Here is a 19941-nt window from a genome sequence, read left to right on the forward strand (position 1 = left end):
CTTGCCAAAATTAATCTGATTGTGTTCAACTATGTAGAAAAGAAGTTGGGGACAGAATGTAGTGATCACTGTTCTGTGGCCTTTATTCTGGTAACTAGCTTGGCTAACACAGCAGCACATACTCTTCTTGAAATCTACCACACGGTGAAGTTGTCATCGCCATGAGAAAATGGAAACAGAGATGCACTAGATAGACAAGACATTTTATTAGAATAAACTACGTTTCTGTTTTTTGTTTTTGTTTTTTTGTTTGTTTGCTTTTGTTTTTGTTTTATTTTTTGACTTCAGCTTCACTGGGTATAATGATATCTATATTTAGGTTTTCATTAGCAACCTTGAGAAAGTAAATATTCCTCCGGCTCACTTGATTAATCTCTACCTGTTTTCTACCTACCTTTTCAGTCTATTTTTAATAAAAAAATCCTGACTTAATTTTTTTGGCATTGCATACTTTTCACTTTAGTAACTGGCTAATAATAAGGAATGACTCTCTCTCCCCGACTCTCCTATGTTTGAGTTTGTGAATGATTGTTGTATAGGTCTACTTGCACAGAAAAATAAGGATTTTTAATTTCAAATGTGTGAATACTCATCTCTTTGCATGTTCTTAACTTCTTTATTTTGCTGTACAAAAATGTATTGCTACATGTTTGAGAAGAAGCATATACATCCACATCCTAGCAGATAAATTGTATAAAGACAGGGTAATTAAACACTTAAAGCTGAGTTCTATACAGATTGTGTTTGGATTTAACAATATAAATACTGCCACTGTAAATCACCTGTAAAGCATCCAAACTGTGTAGGATGAATATTTTTACAAAATCAGAAGAGAGAGGAAGGCTAGATGGTAATCCCATAAGAAATAGATATATGCATAGATGCTATGTTTCCTAGCAACATAGGACCTGATCTTTTATTTACTCCATTTATACAATCTTGCTACAGTAGAAGGGGGAAAAATTACACACATTAGGTGTAATGAATCCTTAATCTCTAGTTCAGCAAGGCTAAAAAGAAATTGAAAATGCCTGTTTGTATATGTAGTTTTGGATAAATATTATGAAAAGCTTATTCTTCTGCAGATGGCAAGAACTGGTCCTTGTTATTAGCTAGACTATCACAGGAGTCAGAAAAATGTTAAGTGCTTTACAAATAACAAGGAGAAAAGAAAAAACAAAATAAAACTTACTTTGCAACTTACAGCTCCAACTGTTGTACTTAAAGCAATTTTTACTGGTGTTACATCATGGAAAAATACTGACATTTACTCAGACTTGTACACAATGTGTGTTCGTGGAGAGTACACTTGTAAGAAAAGCAGTTATTGTACCTAAATGTTTAGAACCCAGAACTTCTTACATAAAAAGATCAGGAAAGTTGTGAGAGATTAACCTTTGCCTACAGTTATGTAAAGATGGCAAATGTGACTACAGTTTTGCTTTCATAGATATAGACTTTTTTTTTTTTTAAATTTTTATTTTTATTTTTTATTTTTTACATTCTTACTGTGTACAACTTTATTCCTAGTTGAAGATCAATTATCAACTAGTAGCAAAGGGATTAGAAAAAAGTTTTTTCAAATGAAAACTTTCTGTTAGTTGAAGTAAACTGCTAAATGATCTGATAAATGTTTGTACGTATCTAAAGGTAGGTGGGAGGCAAATGGATGAGGTCAGGACCTCCTCGGTGGTGTGTAGCAATAGCACGAGGAACAGTGGCCTAAAACTTGAACATAGGAATTTCCATACTAACATGTGAAACAGCTGCTTTGTGGTAAGGGTGACAGAGCACTGGAACAGGTTGCCCAGAGAGGTTGCCAGGTCTCCTATGGAGATATAAAAGAAACAGATGAACATCTATGACCTCACTTTAGCAGGAGAGTTGGACTCTGTGTTCTCTTGAGATCCTTTCCAAGCCCTGCAATTCTGTGACTCTGTGATTAGGGTAAGCTTGGTGTGCAGTTGCAGGAAATTCCTGATTTATACATGCACATGTGCCTGTGTCTGTGGGTTTTCTCTGTATAATCAGATTGTTTTTATGCTGAGAAAGAGGATAGATCTCTCCATTATACTTGATTTCCCAAAGATGCTGATGTGGGTTTGTGGATTTTCAGAGAAGCCTGAAAACTATCTGATCTTTTACAAACTGGAAAACACTACACAGGAAATGACTCATGACTAATTGTGGAGTCTGCCATTAACAATTATCTCAATGACTTTGTTGGTGTGGATGATCTGTCACACATGTGAGTCTTCTTAGAACTTTTGGTTTTATTTCTATGTTTGAACAGAATAATCCAAAGAGCTCCTGTCTGTCCCCCAGATATCATGTAGCACAGCATGCAGATTTATGTATCTTTTCGTTTCTTAGTCAGGTTTAATCAGTACAAGAGTTAAAAGATAATGGCTACAATGGGCTACTACAGAATTTTGTAAACCTCAGAAAGGCACTACAGTGAGCAATCATGTGTTGTGTGGCCTTGTGTACAAGAAGTGCAGCAAAACTAATTTGAAGCTCAAGATATATTATTAGATGCACATGTTCCAGAAAGCATCGATCTCACTCATGGACTACTTGGGGAATTATTCACTGCTCAAGTCTGGGAAAGGGAAACATAATTCAGTGTCAAAAAGCTTACAGGGACTTATACAGGAAATCAGAGCATCTCTGAGACATTGGTAGATAACACAGAATGTGAAAAGAAATGTGCTTAGGACCAGCAAAAACACTGAAATAGCTCAAGCAGTAGTCAGAAATGACTACCTAGTTCATGATATTACATATATATCTCTTTAAATAAACACAGTTCAGATTAAAAATACTTTCCTTTAATATTGCATCTTCAAAACAAATAAGAATGTTCTTCATTTGTATTTTTCAATATTCTTTTAATTTGTATGTGTATTTCTACCTACAGTTCAGGCAAAATTACTTTGGAATGAAACATAATCTTTTTCTTGGGAAACATAAAACTAGAATTTTAAGTTTCAGAGGTCTCTTCCTCTCCTCATACACTTTTTTATTTTCTCTTATTTATTACCTTAAACATTATTTATTTATTTATTTATTTTATTGTCTTTGCTGTAAACTTGGTATTTTCCCATGGAAGCCTCGTAGATTTTTTGTTTCCCAACTGGGTTTATTTATGAGACACTGAGCATCTAGCTGTGGCATATCATTTCCAGGGGACTTCTGGAAGCAACATTTTTTAACTGCAACCACTACTACTTGTTAATGAAAACCCTAGTTACTAAAGATGAAGCAAAAATGTTTGGAAATGCCGAGAAGTGGCAGTTATATGCATCTATCACCTTCACTGACTTACTCTTTAACAATAAAGCCCTCACAACTCCCCCTTCTTTCTTTCATATTACAACATCTTGCCTCCCTCATCAATGCAGAAATAAGGAAGCTAATCCTGCCAGATACTGAATGCCCTTGATTCACATCAAATTAAGGAGAATGAGATCACACAGCACATTTCATGAATAGCTACTGCAGTGACACGAAGGTCCTGTGTACTTTCCAGAATCAGACATTGATGTAGCAGCACTTGCATAGCTTTCTAACAAGTAAGGTTTCAGTTCAGGAAGGCTTTAGAAACAGTAGCAAGAAGACTTTACCTTACTAGATCCCTGCAGCTTCACCAATGCCTACAGTAAGGCGTTTGTCAATGAAAAAAGAAACCCAAGCACTAGTGCCTTGGTTCTTCCTTCCTTCAGTGGCATTTAGCAGCCCAGGAGAATCAAACCCCTAACATTTTTAAAATTACAAGAATTAATGTAAAAAATTAAACAGCTCCATGGGATGCAAGATTTGACACAGTATTAAGTGTATTGTAAAGCTACTGACTGACATTTTTGTTGTTGGTGGTGGTGGTGTTTTGTTGGTTTGTTGTTGGTGGTGGTTTGTTTTGTTGTTTTTTGTTTGGTTTTTTTTTGCTACTTTTGCTACTTTTGAAGTAATATTAATTTCTCAATTGTTATTACCACTAATGAAATTGTTACATTAATTCCTTTTGCTTTATCATTCTGGATTACAGCTGCAAAAAAAATGCCTTTTGTAAAATGCTATTAATGCTACAACTGGCACCTCATAAGGAACTGTAAGAAGCAGCTTAGTAAAAGCAATAAAAAATCCTATAATATAGAAAGTAGAAAGGAAAAGAGCTCAAAACAAATGAACTTAAAAAATCCATAGGGACTATTAGAGAACACAGCAATAAAAGGCAGTGGCAATGTACATTTGTATCCCTGTAAGAAGCCTAAATTTTTATCAGTTGTTTTGATATATTTTCAATTCTTTCAGCTAAATGTGTAAATTCTAGTGCATTAAAAGGACAGAATCTTTTGATAGATCATTTTCTTTTGCAATTGTTTTGCAAAGAGACTGTTGTGTTGAGTAGAGTACAATATAATTGGAAACTATATAATTCTTGGGAATTGTGAAATTAAGAAAAAGAATAGACTGTGACTATTTTGGAAAAACTGAGTCAGATGTTATCCCCGGTTGCAATGATACAGTCAATTTTTCCAATATACTAATAAGTTGCTACTTACATGTTTTAAGTACGAATAAGCAAACAAATAAATAAATAAATGGTACTTTTTAACTGAGAAACATTTGACATAGTCCTACAAAAAATAAAATAAAAAAATTAAAAAAATAAAGGTCATTGGGGAAGCTGCGGGAAGATGAGCCTCTGTTCACTCCTGACCAGAGGAGAATATCTTTTGTAGATATTGCCATCTTACAATTACTTTTACCAATATTGACCTTAGTTAACCACTGCAGTAAACTAAAATCAATCCAGCTATGTGACTTTGAGCCACCTGAAAATAGAGCTCTCCATTGTTGAATCAAGTTCATTGACTTCAAATACCTTTATTTGAGCTGGAGTTTTACCAAAACACAACGACAGCACTTGAATGCTAACAAAATAGAGATATATGGAGGCATTCTCCTTTCTCTCATGATTTAAAAGCCTTAACTAAGTACTCTGTTGTGGTATGTCCTTAAAATGGTAGGATCTGAAAGCAAATAAATTATTTTTCGATCTATTTTCCTTTCCTTGGGAATGTACAGTACACATATTAACTAATTCAACTTAACATCAGTCAGTAATGGTGTACCCAGGGGTCAATATTGGGTCCGGTTCCATTTAACATCTTCATTAACTGTCTGGATGATAAAGCAGAGTGTACCCTCAGCAAGAGTACACAAAACATGGAGGAGCATGTGGTGCATCAGAGATTTGCACTGCTACACAATGGGACCTTGACATGTTGAAGATATGATGTGGGAGGAACTTCATGAAGTTCAACCAGGAAAAGCAGCTAAGTACTCTGCCCAGGGAGAAACATCCCCAGGCACCAGTACATGTTGGAGGTACCCAGATGGAAAGCAGCTTAGCAGAAAAGGACTTGCAGTTCCTGGTGGACATGAACTTGAACAGGAACTAGAAATGTGTCCTTTGCCATAAAGAAGGCTAATGGCCTCCAGAGCTACATTAGGCAAAGTAGCATCAGCAGATCAAGGCAGATAACCCTTTCCTTCAGCTTTGATGAGACCACAGCTGAAGTACTGAATCCAATAAAGATCTCTCCAAAGAGGCGTGAACCTACTGGAGAACACATAATGTAGGGCCGCAAAGATGAGGGACTGAAGCATCTCTCCTATCAGAAGAGGTAGAAAGAGCTGAGACTGTTTAGTGTGGGGAAGAGAAGGTTCAATGGAGATCTAATCGCTGTCTACAAATACATGGAGAGTTTCAAAGAGAATGAAGCTGTTTTGTTTTTTTCTTTTTTTCAGTGGTGCCCATTCACTAAAAAAAAAAAAAAAAAAAAAAAAAAAGAGGCAACTGGCACAAAGCGGAAAACAGGAGATTCATTTAAACATTGGGAAGCATGTCAGGAGACATCCTCCTTACTGCAAGGATGACAGAGCACTGGCACATGTTGTCTGGAGAGTTTGTGAATTCTCCCTCCATGGAGATATTTGAAAGACATCCGGACATGGTCCTGGGCAAGCAGCTCTACGTGTTCCAGCTTGAGTGGTATTGAACCATATGACATCCAGAGGTCCCTCCTAATCCAAACAATTATGTGATGTCATAATCATAAAACTTAATGAACCCTGACTGTTTCTGTTTTTGCTACAATATGATTAGCAGAGACATGGTATTTTAGTTAAGACATCTTGTACTCAAACCAAATGCATTTTGTGGATGATGACCTAAACTTGTCCACTGTATGAGCTTCCAGTGTTGATTATGTGTTGTCATAGAATCATAGAATCACAAAGTTGGAAAGAAACTACAAGATCATCTAGTCCAACCATCCTCCCATTACCATTGCTACCACAGAATACTAAACCATATCTCATAGCTCCTCATCCAGACACCTCTTGAACAGGGACAGCAACTCCACCACCTCCCTGGGCAGGCTATTCCAGTGCCTGACCACTCTGTGAGATTAAAAACAAACAAAGAAACAAACAAACAGACAAACAAACAAACAAACAGACAAAAAAAGCATCAAGTATGTGCACTGTATGTCCAATCAGTTTTGATGTTAGTACAGATTAAATATTGCTGCTTATTTTTGAATTTAACAGTATTGAGGTTAGTTAAAGTGTTAAAAAAATCTTGAAAAAAAGTTTGCATTGGATCTGTTTAGCTGTTAGATAATCACACACATGATATGTAGGTTGTCTTATATTTTTGCAGCTGAACCAAACTTCCAGATAGAAGGATGAGACAAACTTAAAATCCTATGTATGTGTCAGGAATTAACCTCATGTCTTTACTTTTAATAAGGCAACAGAGACTCTTCCCAGTGAAACTGTATGGCTATACAGTTTATGTCCATTAGTATCCCCCTGTAGAAAACTTAAATTCTGTCAGTTAGGATTTAGCCTGTTATTTTATTTATTTTATATTACTTATATTTGTATCACATTTTTAATTCTCATGAATTTGTATGTGTGAGCTATTTGAATAAGTGTATATACACAAACATTTGAATAAATGTGTGCTTTTATGCAAAAGAGAATCTGGTGCTAACAAACATCCTCCAGTTGCCTTCTTCTCTAAACAGGAGAAATTCCTTTCATAGAATCATAGAATCATAGAATCACCAAGGTTGGAAAAGACCTAAAAGATCATCCAGTCCAACCGTTCACCTATTACCAATAGCTCCAACTAAACCACGTCCCTCAATACAACATCCAGCCGTTCCTTGAATACCCCCAGTGTCGTTAACTCCACCACCTCCTAGGCAGTCCATTCCAGTGCCTGACCACCCCTTCTGAGAAGTCCTAATGTCCATCTTGAATCTCCCCTGCCATAGCTTGAAACCATTCCCTCTGGTCCTTTGTTCTGTTGTGTCAAGCTCTTACTCCTTTCGTTGTCTAATGAACATTTATTTACATGTAGAATACAGCAGGATACACAGAAAATGGTACTGGAAGTCACACAGAGCCTTAGACAAATGAAAAAAAAAAAAAAAAAAAAAAAAAGAAATCTAGATTGTGGATTGATTTTTAATTCTCCCACTTTGAACAGCTCCTAAATATCTTCAAAACACACCATATATTTTATGTATCAAAGTCAGTGAATACTTTTTTGTCTCGTATCATTTGGTGGGTTGCAAATAAGGTAAATCTTTGGGATCCCACCAAACAGGTACTCCCTGCTCTCCAGGAGTTGCTGGAGCAATGGAGTCAGACAATGACTCAAGGAACAATACAAGATGATTTATTGAGCTTTCTAACAGCAATTAATCAACCACTTTGAGGCAAAATCAAGCAATTTTATAACAACAACTAGTAAGCATAATGGTACTCAGCATACATATTAGTTCCTTATCAACTACTTCAAGGCAAATTTGGGCAAAGACTATAAAAGAAAAGTGAGTAAATGAAGATCAGAATACTGAGAAAAGAAAAGAAAAACAGAGTATGAAAGAATTACAGGAAGTTGTATTTTACCACTCCTGGATCCAGTGCCGTCTTGAGTCTGGGATCTTGATCCATGAGTGGTGAGCATGCATGTTCATCGTTGCTCTGTCTGTTGGTCTGAGATGTCCCTTACGGTAGCACCCCACTTGTGTCTAGAAGATTCAGGAGTTTTTTGATAAGGGTATTTGGTAGTCCTGCATCCCCTCCTCCCTATTCTGATGTTTATCAGCCATGAAAACTATGAGAGGAAGTGAAAATAAACAGTCCATCCACTCTGATTCCAGAGTGAAGGTACATAGATCTTAAAGCTTCCAACTTGAGTCGTTAAGTCTCCATTCTTTCACTGAACAAGTTCCTTATACAGTCGTGAACGCCCCATTCTGTAAGGCTCCATAGTCTAGATGTTCGAGTCAACAAGCTCCTTGAAAGACTCAGACACTTTTCCAATAAGATCTTTAATCTTTAGTAGCCGGAAAACACCAGTGAGTCACATTTTTCTTTAACAGTGTACATAAAAGATGCTGAAGCACCTCTTAGTTCTTATGACTGTTTTTATTACAGTTTATGCAAGGAAGGTCCCAGTTTTAACAGAATTTTATTAAAAGATTTTGCTGATTCAGACTGGTTTAAGTGAAATTAAAAATATATGTATGTGTATATATGAAAACAAGTCTTTGTTCTGTCACTGTGTTCTTTAAGGTAGAATCCATCCCTCCACTGTTTTGTTCCTGTTTAACACTCTTCTCTGTTTTTTTTTCTTTGGGGCAAGGCACAGTTCTGCAGTAGCTCATGTAAACTGATTCTTAAAGTCATTTGCTGCCCTCCTAATCTGGACCAAGTTATGCCTCTCATAGACATATGGGTATCCATTATCACTAAAGGGAATGGAATACCCAGACATGAAAGTTGTCCTTAGGATGTCATTGTGCTGCAAAACATTTATTAAAATTCAAAGTGATTTCATATTCTAGTTTAATAGTGTAAAAACGTGACATATTGCTTGTTTCTTCCAAAAAGATAAACTTCTGTTAATTTGTTTATTGATAACTGCTAAGCTGTTTTGGTTATATCTGATAAGATAGTATTATTTATCTATTTATATATTTATCTTAACTGGCATCAAATTGATTATGCATCTTTTCTCAAGTTGAGAGGAAGACCTATCTTCTTCTAAGCATATAAACAGAGAATTCTTACACTGCTGAGAAGTATGGTCTGTTACTACTCTCCTGCATTAATCCCAGATGATACTGATAATAGGAATTTGCCTTGAAATGCATTCTTTTTACACATTTTAATCTTTCAAAGAACTATATTGATTGCTGAGGCAGTGAACACAGTGGATTTCTATCTGTTCAAAAAATATGTAGTACAGACAAAAGACAAACAAAAGTTTCTAGTATTACTGCACTAGTCAAGATAATCCTTGACCCGGACGCTGCTAAAGCTAAACCTTAGTTGACTTATATATGGTTTACAAACGCAGTGGTTAATTTATTTATATTCAACCTTCCTTCATTCCTCCATTTCTTTCTTCCTTTCATGGAATCATAGAATGGCTTAGGATGGAGGGGACTGTAAAGATCACTTAGTTCTAACACTCCTGCCATGAGCAGGATTGTCAGACACTAGATGAAGCTTCCCAGGATCCCATCCAATGTGGCTCTGAATGACTCTGGGACCCACAACCTCTCTGGACAACCTGTTCCAGAGACTCAACACTCTGTGAGTAAAAAAAAAAATCTTCCTAATGTCTAACCTAAATCTTCTCTCTTTTAGTTTAAAGCCATTCCCCCTTAACATTTTCAGAACACGTAAGAGTCAGACCCCCTCTTTTTGTCCATGAGCACCCACAAATCATTTTGTGCAGGGCTGCTCTCAGCACTCTTTGAGTGCTCTCCGTCTGTACTTGCATCTGATATTGCCTCAACTGAAATGGAGAACCTTGCACTTAGCTTTGCTGAACCCCATTAGATTCTTATGTGCCCACTTTTTCTTCATGTCCAAGTCCCTCTGGATGCCATCTCATGTCAACTGCACCACTCAGCATGCCGTCATCAGCAAATTTGATGAGGGTACACTCGATACACTCAATACTGCTGCCTGTCATTGACAAAGATATTGAAAAGCACTGATTACATAATGGATCCCTGGGGAAAACCACTTGTGACCAGCCTCCACTGGGACATAAAGCCATTGACAACAGGCCTCTGGCTGTGGCCATCCAACCAATTATTTATCTATCCAATAGTCTAGCCTTTAAATCCATGTCTCTCCAATTTAGAGATAAAGATAACAGAATCACACAGAATCACAGAATCGTAGGGGTTGGAAGGGACCTCCAGAGATCAAGTCCTACCCCCCTGTGAAAGCAGGTTCCCTACACCAGGTCACACAGGTAGGCGTCCAGGTGGGTCTTGAAAATCTCCAGAGAAGGAGAAGCCACATCCACCCTGGGCAGCCTGTTCCAGTGCTCCGTCACCCTCACCGTAAATAAGTTATTGTGCACATTTGTGCAAAACTTCCTATGCTCCAGTTTCTGTCCATTTCCCCTTGTCCTGTCTCCACACCCTGCTGAAAAGAGTCTGGCCTCCCCACTTTGCCCGCACACCTTAGATATTTATAGACCTGGATCAAGTCCCCTCTCAGTTTTCTTTTCTCAAGGCTAAACAGACCCAGCTCACTTAGCCTTTCTTCATAGGGGAGATGCTCCAGGCCCTTCACCATTTTTGTGGCCCTCCACTGGACTCTTTCCAAGAGATCCCTGTCTTTTTTGTACTGGGGAGCCCGGAACTGGACACAATACACCAGATGAGGCCTTACCAAGGCAGAGTAGAGGGGGAGGATCACCTCCCTCGACCTGCTGGCCATGCTCTTTTTAATGCACCCCAGAATGCCATTGGCCTTTTTGGCCACCAGGGCACACTGCTGGCTCATGGCCAACTTGTCATCCACCAGGACACCCAGGTCTCTCTCTGTAAAGCTCCTCTCCAGCAGGTCATCCCCCACCTTGTATTTGTGCATGCAATTATTCCTCCCTAGGTGCAAGGCTCTACACTTGCTTTTGTTAAACCTCATCCAGTTTCTTACCGCCCAGCTCTCCAGCCTGTCCAGGTCTCGATGAATGGCAGCACAGCCTTTAGGCATGTCAGCCAATCCCCCCAACTTCATATCATCAGCAAACTTGCTGCAGGTGGCCACAGTCCCCTTGTCAACGTCATTGATGAAGATGTTGAACAAGATGGGACCCAGCACCAACCCCCGGGGAACCCCGCTAATTACAGCTCTCCAACCGGACTCTGCACCGCCAACGATGACCCTCTGTGCTCTGCCAGTCAGAGAGGGACCGTGTGAAAGGCCTTGCACAAGTTCAAGCAGATAATATCAATTGCCCTTTTTGCACTTGCTGAAGCCGTGCAGGTTGTGTCAGATCTCCTCCAGATCTCACATGTGCCTTAAAATGCCTTCCAGGAGGATCTGTTCCATGATCTTCCCAGGCACAAAGGTGAAGTTCAGCACTCTGTAGTTCCCCAGCTCTTCCCTTCCACCTTTCTTATAAAAGGGAGTGATGTTTTCTTTTTTCCAGTCACAAGGAATTTAGCCTGAAGACGTGACTTTTCAAATATGTTGGAGAGGATCTTGGTAAGCACAGCAGTTAATTCCTTCAGAACTCTGATGCAAGTCATCTGGCTCCATAGACTTGTACATGTTCAGACTCATGAGATGGTACTGGATTTGCACTGCTCTTACACAGGGAGATATTTTGTTCTCCTTAGCCCTGCTTAGGAAGTTGCAAGTTGAGAGACATGAGATGTTAAAAGCCTGACTGCCCTAGAAGACCAAGACAGACAACTTGTTAAGTACCTCAGCCTTCTCCGTGTCTGAGGAGGCCAGTTCTCCCTTCTCATTTTTTTATGGGGAGTGCATTCTCTTTTGCTTATTTCTTTTGCTCTTTGTATCTAAAGAATCTCTTCTTGTTGTTTTTCACATTCCTTAACAAATTCAATTCCATCTGTCCCTTGGCTTCCTTGACTCCATTCTTGCACATCTGGACAGCATCCCGATATTCTTCCCTTGCCATCCATCCCCACTTCCAGTGCTTGTGCTTATCCTTTTTTTCCATCAGTTTGATCAGCAGGTCCTTGCTCAACCATGCTGGTTTCCCGCCTCATCTGCCTGATTTTTTATTCTGGAGGATGAAGAGCTCTAGTGCTCTCAGAAAGGCATCCTTAAAGTCCTTCCAGCTCAGCTCTGTTGCTTTCTCCCTACAGACAGTTTCCTAGGGGATCTCATCCAACACTTCCTAAAACAGTTTGAAGTTTGCTCTCCTGAAGTTCAGGATTCTCCCTTCTCCCCATCCTCCCATCTTCACTTCCTCCCTTCCTTTCCTCCTTTCTCCCTCTCTCCCTCCATTTCCTCCTTCTTTCTCTCTCTTTCTCTGTCTTCTGTCTCTCACTTACTTGCTTTCTTTCCTTAGTAGACAGGTGTGCCTACCTGTCTCGCTCCAATTAAGGAGTGAGGCAAGGTTCTTTTGATAAATTATGCTCGGCGTGAGATTAAGAAGAGAAGCATTCAAATGTTGATCCGACCAGTTTATTGGGAATAATAGACGGCTGAGGGGATGGGGAAGGGAGAGCGGCGGATACCAAAATTAGGGTGATGGGGAAGGGAAAGTGGGCGACAGGAAAGGTAGAAAAGGCAAGAATTACGGAAAGCGGGGAAAGTCACCTCCTGAACGCAGCAGCGTCCCGTTGCACGTCGTTTCGTTGGACCAGGAGGAACAAGCGCAGGGGAGAGCCGCAGCAGAGGGTCAGGCCGCAAGCAGCAGATCGGTGCAGCGCAGAGCGGGAGGTAGAAAGGGCAGCGAGGTATCGGGAGGCAGCGAGGTCTTACGGAGCAGGGTCTCGAGCAGCAAGCCCAGGTGAATCCGGTGTCCGCCGTAGGAAGACGTTGGAGGAATCTGAAGCCAGATGCCTAAAAGTTCTTCATGCATGCATCTTCTTCAGCATGCAGGCGTTCACGTAGTGAGGCATCTGATGTCAGACAACCTCCTTGTTCATGAAGAGAGGCATCTGATGTCAGAAAACCTCAACCCAAAATCCATGGTTTGTCCATGCTCTTTTTATCCTACTTCTTCCCAGCCTTCGGGACATTTCTGGAAGGCTTGGGTCAGAGTCCTGTGAATACCTCGGAGATGGCCCTCTTCCTTGAGATAGGCCCACACAAAAGACCACTTAAGGGCCATTCATCTGTATCTTATCTCCCTTTCGTAGCTCCCGGACTTGTCCATCTGTCATCTGTCTGTCATCTGTCACGTCACCCTTAAACAAAGGGGGTCTGGAACCGTGGCTCTGACTTGCCTGGACTTGTCCTTCTGTGTCTCTGGAACCTTGGCCAGGCTTCCCTGAACTTGTCCATTTCAGCAGACTTTGAGACAGTAATGTAAAAAGCATGGCCTCTTACACCACCCCGTGACTCAAAGTTTGCTTAAAAAATGGACCACTGCTGATCCAGGATGGTGAGAGAAAGATAGTAAGCATGAGGGAAAAAGGAGAGGGCAGGGGAATTAAAATGTTTCATGCAATCATTACAAAGGATTTTTCCTGCTTGGTTACAAATGTTGCACGGATGTGCTCGACTTTCTCATCACTTGATGAGGTTACAAAATACATAGAAGATACAACATGTTGAATAAGTTGAACAAAACATGGTATCATACATGGAAGAAACAGTAGAGTTGCGACAACACACAATAGATAAACATGGTATCACACATGGAAGAAACAGTAGAGTTGCGACAACACAAATCATAAAAGTAATCCCAGAAACATACACATCTCTTGTCAAAACTCAGACACTTTCCAACAACTGTGTTTTGGATGGAACTCCTGAACTGATGTGTTACTGAAAAGCATCAGTGCAAAGGGTTTCATGATAAATTTTACTTTTGTGACCACATCTAAAAGATATTAGATGAGTCCCATTGCTCACTTCCCAATTTGTTAATAATTTGGAAACACCATGGAGGAGTTACATGCAAATCACAATCAGTTTAACCAAAAGGGGTGAAAGAAGGGGTCAGAAGGAATGATATCACTGTGCAGGAAGTACCAGAAAGTCAGAATGATCTGAAAAAACAAAAATCTGAACCAAATTGTGAATTTTTAACAGATCCAAGGACTGATATCAATCACAACCCACAACAAACCAAAACATAATATTATTGCTTCTAGCATGATCACATCTTCAATTTTTCTGTCACAAAACACAAATGGTTAAAATCAGCTACAAGCCATTCTGTTCAGTCAGTGTCCCACGGGAATCTTCTGAAAAATAAAACAAGACAACAACTTGCCCTTTTGGGGCTTTGTTAATACAATTAAAAAAAACGAGGGAACAATTCGGTGAGAATATGTTTTACATTCCTTGTTTAGGGGTGTCCTTAGCCTTCCAAGGATTCTTGTTAAGGTATTTCATTAATGTTAGGGGAATTGTCCTCAGGTTAGCTGAGTCAATTGACACAGGCTGGCCAGTGTTTCCCTAGTTTATCAGTTTAACTGTATTGTGACTCACAGGGGTAGCTGGTAGGAGTGGTGAGGCCTTGGGACAGAAGGTGTTAAATGGAGAATCTTCTCCTTTTGTTGTGAGCTTTCTAACAAACATCCACCCTTCCCCCCCCCCCCCCCCCCCCCCCCAGCTCACTTGAGGAGGGTGAAGGAATTAGTTTCCCAATTTCTCAGGTATCTCTTCTGTAACTGTGGGGGGGGACACTAGGAACTGGGGTCTCAAGTTTAGTCGGCCAACTGGTCACCAGCATCTCGAGCCTATCTGTTGATAGTCCATTCATTAGATCTCGAGGAATACCCTTTTGCAGGCCCAGGGTCCACAGTCTATTACGTTTGTGAGCAATGTTTCGCCTACCTGTTCTTACTGGCAATGAAACCTTTTCCATTCTATTAAGTTTCGGGCTAGGTGGCCTAGGAGCAAGGGTGGCTGCTGCAAGCCTTACTCCCTTTGGCTCAAATTTACTGGTAGAAGCCACGGGCCCAAATTTCCTTTCATAATTAATCAACTCTTGGGCAACCTCCCCCCATGTCCATACCTTAAAACCAGACTGTAAAGAGCCTGAAGTACCAGCTCCTTCTAAAACAGTTCGAGCTCTCTCTCCCTGGGACATGGCTTGTATTTTACCTTGTAACTGTATACCTATGGGTTTCAGCGATTCTGGAAGCCCCCTAATTAAAGGAGTCATCCTTTCAGGATCCACAGGCATCATCATGGGAGATTCGTGCCGTGGCTGCAATTTCCTGTCGTACATCATTTGCAGACAGGCAGCCTTTTGGACACTTTCAACCAGTTGATCCACTGTCCCATTAATAGCAAGAGGGTCTCCCCTTTCTAAAGGGTTGAGACCACCAGCCCAGTAAGCAGCCCTCTGTGTTAGGGACCAGGGAGCACGGTTGTTGCCAGTAGTTAAAAATACTCCTGGCCCCCAATAACCCTCAGCCTCCTTTTCGGTAAGCATTATTTGGTCTCCACCAGTTAGACTGACTCTCCATACATACTCCGTTTCAGATTCTCTTGGAGACCGGCTAAAATCCTTTTTTAATTTAGCTAGTTCAGTAGCTGAGAAAGGGATTTCTTTAACATTCATTTGAGGATCAAGGTCCTCACCATTATCGAAGGTATATTCAGTTTTTATAAGAGGACGCAGAGGGGCTACTGGGGTTTCATTATCAAAGCTTTCTTTTGTTTCTCTCAATTCCTCCTGAGGATAGATTTTCTCTTGTGGTGCACTGTGGATAACAGTGTCATCCGTATCTTTATATGATAAAATTTCCTTAAAAGCCGTTTGTAACAACACCGAATTATGCTTTTCTCTATTCAGTTGTTCTTCTAGATTTCCAATTTGGTTTTGCAGAGCTTTTACGAGCTCCTGTGTTGCTTTAACCGTTTCTTGTAACGACTGTATTGTCTGGTTTTCCGCCTTAAGCTGCTGGTCTCGGAACTCCACGGCTGCTTTTAAAGCAGCACCGAGTACCGCACAAATAAATGATTTGCCTTTCCCAGCTCGGGTCCGAGCCCCATGTTGCAAAACACAAATACGGTCCGAAACAGCCTGCAAATTATGCCAATTTTCTCGTGCCCAGTCCAACCCTGTTAACGATGGCCTAGACGCATGCTTTTCTAGCAAATCAAACAACATATTTTCACCTTCCATAGCGAATATACTTTTACTCACTATCAAGACAACAAAATCTACAACGAAATCTACACTGAGGGAGGAGGTGACTCCTTATCTCCTCAGAGAGGCAAACACTTAGCAAAACAAAACCAGCAACTGCTCAAAACACTCCCTTACACAAAAGACCAAAAGACTCAAATCAACACTTCCAAAGAAAGCGTAAACACCTCAATCGCTCCTGGCTATCCTGTCAGGCCACGAAGAAAAACTTCAACCTTCAAGCCACACAAGTTAAAAAATAACTTCTAGGTTTCTCAAAAGAAATAAACTTCTTGGAGAAGCACACACGTCAAAATAAAAATTACTTCCTCACTTCCCCAAGAGGCGCACACACAAAACTTCAAATCCCGAAGTACGTTACAAGATACTAAAACCACCACAATGCAAAATAGTCTTCCCGGGGAGGCACACACATATAAAACAAAAGCAAATAGTCAAAATTAATCTATACGTCCCCGAGAGGTATACACGTAAGAAAGAAAGCAACAAAGTTTCAGGATATGGAGCGGTCTTCCTGGAGAGGTGCTCACGTCAAAGAAAGTTATCAAATTTATCGCTCCTTGCAACTCCAGGAGAAAGAGACAGAAAAGTTTTAGAGAAACTGGAAGGACAACACTCTCACGACGATTATCCTGCCGACTACGCCAATAAAAATGTCTCGCTCCAATTAAGGAGTGAGGCAAGGTTCTTTTGATAAATTATGCTCGGCGTGAGATTAAGAAGAGAAGCATTCAAATGTTGATCCGACCAGTTTATTGGGAATAATAGACGGCTGAGGGGATGGGGAAGGGAGAGCGGCGGATACCAAAATTAGGGTGATGGGGAAGGGAAAGTGGGCGACAGGAAAGGTAGAAAAGGCAAGAATTACGGAAAGCGGGGAAAGTCACCTCCTGAACGCAGCAGCGTCCCGTTGCACGTCGTTTCGTTGGACCAGGAGGAACAAGCGCAGGGGAGAGCCGCAGCAGAGGGTCAGGCCGCAAGCAGCAGATCGGTGCAGCGCAGAGCGGGAGGTAGAAAGGGCAGCGAGGTATCGGGAGGCAGCGAGGTCTTACGGAGCAGGGTCTCGAGCAGCAAGCCCAGGTGAATCCGGTGTCCGCCGTAGGAAGACGTTGGAGGAATCTGAAGCCAGATGCCTAAAAGTTCTTCATGCATGCATCTTCTTCAGCATGCAGGCGTTCACGTAGTGAGGCATCTGATGTCAGACAACCTCCTTGTTCATGAAGAGAGGCATCTGATGTCAGAAAACCTCAACCCAAAATCCATGGTTTGTCCATGCTCTTTTTATCCTACTTCTTCCCAGCCTTCGGGACATTTCTGGAAGGCTTGGGTCAGAGTCCTGTGAATACCTCGGAGATGGCCCTCTTCCTTGAGATAGGCCCACACAAAAGACCACTTAAGGGCCATTCATCTGTATCTTATCTCCCTTTCGTAGCTCCCGGACTTGTCCATCTGTCATCTGTCTGTCATCTGTCACGTCACCCTTAAACAAAGGGGGTCTGGAACCGTGGCTCTGACTTGCCTGGACTTGTCCTTCTGTGTCTCTGGAACCTTGGCCAGGCTTCCCTGAACTTGTCCATTTCAGCAGACTTTGAGACAGTAATGTAAAAAGCATGGCCTCTTACACTACCCCCCACCAAATTATTTACCCTGTGCTTTAATTTTATATTTCATACACTCGATACTAATAATTCATTTATGCTAAATACTTAAGGATAAAGTGAAAAATGAGTTACTTTGCAGTATTTAACATCTTTGATTCAAAGATTCTTTATCCTTGAATTACAGGAGTAGGCATGTGTCTAAACAATATAAGAATGATATCTTTACAAACAGAATGCATTTTATATATAAAGATCTAAGTGTAAAGACCAACAGCAGCTTTTTAAATACAGTACCAGATGTTCAGAAAACAAATATCAAATTAACAATTTATGAAACAGACTCATAAAGGTCAAAACATATTATGTATTTCTGTCAGAAAAGTGCTGTTTTAGCAATTGCTCTGACTTTATTTTTCAAACTCTGTCTGAACTGGAGATGGTATCACTAATTCAAAAAAAAAAAAAAAAAAAAGTCTTACAATCATTTGTTCAAATTGTGAAAAAAATCTAGAAAAAAAAAAATCAACACATGAATAGTTCTATATTTGTCTGATCCTGCAAAATACCAAATGTGCATTTTATCATGAATTCACTGGGAGCTGTGAATATCTTTTGGGATCAGCTTCTATATCACTAATGCTGTAATATGAGGGGAAAGGAAAGCAAACAAATAAAAAACATAAAATTGTTAAACATTTATGAGAAATATTGTTTTGTTGTTGTTGTTTGGGTTTTTCTATCCCTTACAGAACCTGCATTTGTAAAAGGATGTATGGCATATAAATTTATTTATTTTATTTTTGGAAGCACAATGGATAGATAATATTACCAGGTTTAAGCTTTCTGCAGCAATGCTGCTGTGTTGTTGGTGTTATCAAAACGACTTGTTCAGATAAACCTAAAGCTAACAAAGTGCTTTAGAAATAAAATATGATATTATTGCCCTAAACTGCATACAATAATCTTCATCCGAAGATCACAAAACAATTTTAAAATGTCACTAAAATAAAGATCACGTAATTTCTCCCGATTTACCATCTGGGTCTATGAACACATATGAGTAAATGGTAAAAGCTCTTTCTCTAGTGAGCTGTAATTTGTGGGAATAGTTAAACTTTTTCATTCTTTGTTTTTTTTCTGCTTAATGACTGCACAGAGAGCAAGTGTTGAAGCTTCCAGCAAATGCATGCTATTCACAATTGCTTTATTTTGTGAGAATTATTGATTTTTCTTGGCTATTTTTAAGATTCACGTTAGAGATGGAGGTGACTCTAACAATCCAATGTGGTTCTGTTACTTGTTTACATGTTTACCAGAATGAACATATAAAGCTTACATTTTTTTTATTCTTATCGCTGTGTCTTTAATTATAGTTTTGAATTGCACACAGACTGAACAAAAGACCATAATAATATCTGTACCATAGAGGGCAAATTGTCTATCTAACCATATCTCATTTCTCTTGGTATCCAGTATGATATATGGTGAATGTTTGTTGCACCAGGAAGGAGTATGTTGGCAGGTTAAAAAAGTTAATGTCCTCTCTACTTTTTGTCTCCTATCTCTGCTTTGAGAACAACTATTTTGGAATATTTTTATTTTTAAATCAGATTATATATTGGTAGCTTCTACACAATTTAGTTACAAGACTGGCATTTTTGTTAGTTTGTTTTCATGTTTATTTATTTATCAATCATTAAAAAATAAAGTAAATAAAAGAAAAATTAAAAAGAGAAAAAGAATGCATTTATCTCATAAACATTCTCTAGCATTTTTTAGCAACTAAAATGCCATTAAGATGTAACTTTTAAAAATATAGATTATTATTATTTCTATTTCAGATATCCTTGACTCTTTATAGTGTTTGTGAATTTAAATGCTACTTTTATATAAGGTTGAGATCCTTGAGTTCAGGGAACGCTCAGACACTCATCATCATAGCACTCTTTATTTTCACCCCTCATTTCTCTCAGATTTTTTTAGTAGAAATGTAAAAGACAAAATAAAAGAAGAGCCCTCTGCTAAGGGTAACAAATAGCACCATAGCATGCATCTTGAATATTTATTCCTTTCAAAAGAAATTTTGAAGTCATAACATAATGCTTTTTTTCTTTCAGGTCATTTTGCTTTGAG

The 19941-nt window shown here is 39.6% G+C and overlaps 1 protein-coding gene and 1 long non-coding RNA gene across 3 annotated transcripts in view; both read right to left on the reverse strand.

Moving 5' to 3' along the window:
* Positions 1-1645: 1645 nt before the first annotated feature.
* LOC140259565 (uncharacterized) overlaps positions 1646-19941 on the reverse strand; it is a 28901-nt gene continuing 10605 nt past the window's right edge. Inside the window, exons 2-4 of one of the 2 annotated variants that reach the window (XR_011905416.1) lie at positions 7993-8114; positions 6406-6468; positions 1646-1828 (exon numbers count right to left, since the gene is read on the reverse strand). This is a non-coding gene — a long non-coding RNA (uncharacterized lncRNA). Of the gene's footprint in view, positions 1829-6352; positions 6469-7975; positions 8115-19941 lie in introns of those variants that run through there. The other variant, XR_011905417.1, reaches the window with a different exon arrangement.
* Positions 12466-16345, reverse strand: LOC140256364 (uncharacterized). Its single transcript, XM_072344849.1, has one exon. It carries the CDS (start codon positions 16181-16183, stop codon positions 14699-14701), a length of 1485 nt encoding a protein of 494 aa, XP_072200950.1. The 5' UTR covers positions 16184-16345; the 3' UTR covers positions 12466-14698.

Source organism: Excalfactoria chinensis, chromosome 1 (genome assembly GCF_039878825.1).
Source record: "Excalfactoria chinensis isolate bCotChi1 chromosome 1, bCotChi1.hap2, whole genome shotgun sequence".
In the NCBI taxonomy this organism is placed as follows: domain Eukaryota; kingdom Metazoa; phylum Chordata; class Aves; order Galliformes; family Phasianidae; genus Excalfactoria; species Excalfactoria chinensis.

Bases quoted from the DNA above. Each gene is read 5' to 3' on its own strand.
- LOC140256364 (XM_072344849.1), bottom strand. From the start codon at position 16,183: ATGGAAGGTGAAAATATGTTGTTTGATTTGCTAGAAAAGCATGCGTCT.